The sequence below is a fragment of the Phaethon aethereus genome (assembly GCF_964289735.1).
Source record: "Phaethon aethereus genome assembly, chromosome: 17".
Taxonomy (NCBI): domain Eukaryota; kingdom Metazoa; phylum Chordata; class Aves; order Phaethontiformes; family Phaethontidae; genus Phaethon; species Phaethon aethereus.
The window spans coordinates 4,355,787-4,359,807 of record NC_138593.1 but is presented as its reverse complement, the minus strand read 5'-3'; the positions used below and the strand labels follow the sequence as shown (position 1 = coordinate 4,359,807).

General features: G+C 52.0%; 1 protein-coding gene across 1 annotated transcript; it reads left to right on the top strand.

Moving 5' to 3' along the window:
* Nucleotides 1-360: 360 nt before the first annotated feature.
* Nucleotides 361-1,120, top strand: UBC (ubiquitin C; the record flags this gene model as incomplete). The annotated part of the gene is made up of 1 exon (XM_082007528.1): nt 361-1,120. One exon carries the CDS (start codon nt 361-363, stop codon nt 1,048-1,050), a length of 690 nt encoding a protein of 229 aa, XP_081863654.1. The 3' UTR covers nt 1,051-1,120.
* Between the last annotated feature and the right edge of the window lie 2,901 nt (nt 1,121-4,021).

Below are 4,021 nucleotides of genomic sequence, written 5' to 3'. Positions count from 1 at the left end.
CAGCGGCAGCACCGCGAGCCGGCGGCGGAGATGGGCTGGAGAGATCGGTACGAGTAGCCACCGGCAAAATGGCGGCCGCGCAGGCGCAGCGGCCCCTCAAGATGGTGGCGAGCGCGCGCGCGCCTTGGGCGGGAAGGGGAACGGGGCGCGTGGCACCGCCTCTCTTGGGGTGAGGGCGGTTCCTCCGCTATGACGTCACGGGGCGTGGAGCGGAGACAGTCCGCTCCCAGGCAGCGCAGCCCCACGGGTGTGCTGCTGTGGGGGGGCCAGGCTCCTGCTGCTTGGCCTTGCTGCGGCTTCCTTGGGGAAGGAATGGGAAAAGTAACTGAAGTGCTGTGATCTTCCTTCGTCCAGAGAAAAATGCAGATCTTCGTGAAGACCCTGACTGGCAAGACCATCACCCTGGAGGTTGAACCCAGTGACACCATTGAGAACGTCAAGGCCAAGATCCAGGACAAGGAAGGCATTCCTCCGGATCAGCAGAGGCTGATCTTTGCGGGCAAGCAGCTGGAAGATGGTCGCACCCTGTCCGACTACAACATCCAGAAGGAGTCCACTCTGCACCTTGTGCTGCGCCTGAGAGGTGGCATGCAGATCTTTGTGAAGACCCTGACTGGCAAGACCATCACCCTGGAGGTTGAGCCCAGTGACACGATTGAGAATGTCAAGGCCAAGATCCAAGACAAGGAAGGCATTCCTCCGGATCAGCAGAGGCTGATCTTTGCGGGCAAGCAGCTGGAAGATGGTCGCACCCTGTCTGACTACAACATCCAGAAGGAGTCCACTCTGCACCTTGTGCTGCGCCTGAGAGGTGGCATGCAGATCTTTGTGAAGACCCTGACCGGCAAGACCATCACCCTGGAGGTTGAGCCCAGTGACACGATTGAGAATGTCAAGGCCAAGATCCAGGACAAGGAAGGCATTCCCCCGGATCAGCAGAGGCTGATCTTTGCTGGCAAGCAGCTGGAAGATGGTCGCACCCTGTCCGACTACAACATCCAGAAGGAATCCACTCTGCACCTTGTGCTGCGCCTGAGGGGTGGTAACTGAACTGGCTCATTGTTGCTTGCTTCCAAGTAAAAGTTTCTCTGCACTTGTTCATTCCAATAAAGCTGTTGCATCCACAAAAGTTCATGTCTCAAGTTATGTGAAAAACTATGCTGTTAACCAGATATAGCTGACTAAAACTATAATTACATAGCTTCCACATACAAAGGTATTGCAAAATGGCCTTATGCAAAGCTTACACATGCCTGGCAAGTGTAACTAATCCTTTAGCTGTGGTTTTCTGGAGGTTATATAAGTGTTCTCATAAACTGGCTGAAGTTCAATGCCAGTCTGCAGATGTTATGCAGCTGTTACCGTTGTGTAAGCATGCATACGTAATGTGAAACTGCAATTACAGTTGAGCTGTGAAGCTTTGATAATGCTGCTGTGCCCAGCCATTGCTGGGGCCTGCCCCTGGTGTTCTGCATTAATGGAGTCACAGCCAGTGGAAAGGTGATCCTGCAGTTTAGTCGAAGGCTGGCAGCCCACTCTGTTCTGTGGCTGTGTGGTGGGCAGAGGCAGGACGTCACTGCTGACCCTGCAGACCTTGGACCCGGGGCTTGAAAAGCCTCCTGGCTAGTGTGAGTCTCTTGCCCAGTTATGGGGTGACTTCATTTTTTTTGAAGGGCTTAAGCATATAAAGCAAACTTTGTAATTTTGGATGCTAGCTTAAAATCTTCTGGAATGTGCTTTCATTCTGGTTTTGCACTCAATGGAAATGCTACAGTATTAACGAACTAAAACATGTCACGGAGCATTTTCCATGTGTTGTAAAATCACTGGCCAAAGGGAAGCCTCCCCTGAAGTATTCTGTGGTGAAGTGGAGGTTGCTGAAGGTAGGAGCTCATCAGTAGTTAACCACACAGCTCTGGGGGCTGGGAAATGTGAAGAGGGGGAGACTGAAGAGTAAAAAACCAAAAATGTCCCTCAGAAAGGTGGTGATGTGACTTGCCTTGGGAAGCGGTTGTGGTGGGAGTTGGAATAGAGGTTTCAGCTGATCACTGACCTTGGTGGGACCTGAAGTGATGTTACATCATCCAGCATGGAAGGGCGGGGTAGCAGGGCTTGAGTAGAGTGACACCGACTTAATTTTTCTTGGTGAAGATGCTGTCTGTGCCTGCTGTGGCCTGCAAGGAACAAGTATGGGTAACCGAGGGCTGGGCTGAGAAAGCTTTTGAAGGCCTCCAAGCTAAAGCCCATGCCAGGGAAGAGCTGGTGGTGTGCCACTGCTGAGCTCCTGCCGTGTCTCTGCCCCCGGGCCTGGCTCCATGGACGGTTGGTGCTGCTGGGCTGGGTGGGAGCTCTGCGGGTGGTGCTGGCGCGGTGCCCTCACAGTGTGCAGAGAACCCATGCTCAGTTTATCTTCTCAACAAATGTAACTGAACCCTCAACAAATACAAACAGTAAAGCTTGCAATTGTATTGTTTTTCTGGCCTCTTGAGTTGTCTGAATTGATGCAGCAATTAAAAATCCAGCAGCCCTTTAGCAGTTTTAGGTATGCTGTAATGGAGCCTCTTAAACGTGGGTGTCTGATCCAGGTCAGGGATGGGTTTTTCTGGAATGAAGGGAGCTGCTTTTATGTAAAAAGGAAGAAGCTGCAGCCTGGTTATGTTTTCATAGCTCCTTTCTGTACATGCCTGGGAAGCTTTTCCTTGGAAATCCGGTGATAAAAAAAAAAAAGCTGGAAAAAATAACTGCAAGCAGTTCTGACTTGAAGGTGACCTGATCACCTGGAGGGAAGAGCTGCAGGAGGACACAGGGACACTCAATGAATGTCAAAAGCCTACACAAGTGACTGCAGTGCTTTGCTTTAAAAAAGTCTTTTATCTGAAATGCCTCAGTGCAAAAAAACCCCCACTCTACAATGCCATACTTAAAAAACTATAATGCTGTACAAACGCGTAACGACCTGGAGTGTGATCGGGGCGTGTGTGCTGCAACCAGGCGAAGCAGGGGGCTTGCTGGAGGAGAAGCCTGCGCCGTGGCCTCCTACGCCGGGTCAAAGTGCTCATCTCTGCAGGTTGCTTTGCTGAGTTGGGTCCTCTGCTGTCCTGGCCTCTGCCTGGGTGAGAGCATGGGCTTGCATCTCCCCACAGCACCCACATGTCATGTCATGGAGGCAGCATTTTGCAGGTAGATGCACTCCAGTTTGTAGACCCTTTAGCTTGGATCAACTTACAGTTTGGACAGTGGGATGATACGTATAATTGCTTTAAAATAGGCTATCACAAACTGGACTCTTCCTTAATTTTCTATTTTCCGCTGATTTCTAGACACTTTTAGGGATGAGTCTCTACTGGGCTTCTATTCAGGGCCACTTCAGATGCACAAGATAGACAAAAGACCCAATTCCTTGGAAAAACGGGCAGGTTAGAAGGAGGTGATGGATGTATTCTCCCCGGGGAGAGCCCGGTGTTGAGCCCGGGGTCACTGGCCGACGGCTGCCTGCCCAGCCCCTTCCCGCACGAAACACCTGCGGTAACAACAGGCCGGCTAATGCGGTGGCCACCGAGGGACCCGGGCCCTGCCGGGAGTGGCCTGGGCCGCATAAGTGTTTATATATAAATATCTATTAAAATATATATTAAATTTATATAAAAATATAAAAATGTATATGTTCTGACTCTATTGGACACTCAGGAGCAGGGGTTGTATAGCAGGCTAAATGAAATCTGAGCTGCTCTTGTCCTCTTATTGCTTCTTTATATATATGCTCACACACTTATGTATTTTTATCTGTTTAAATACATTTATCTGTTAAGATACGGGTTTATAGTTAACACACACGCGCAGCGCTCTGTCCTCCGTAGGCTCAGCCGCTCCGCCGCGGCTGCGCTGAGCGAGAGGGCGGGCTCGGTCCGGCCCGGCCCCGCCCCGGCCCCCGCCCCGCCCCGCTCCCGCCGCCGGGCCGGGCCGCGGGGCCATAAACGGGCGGTGGCGACGGCGAGCCGGCTCCGTTCCGCTGTGCTGCGCC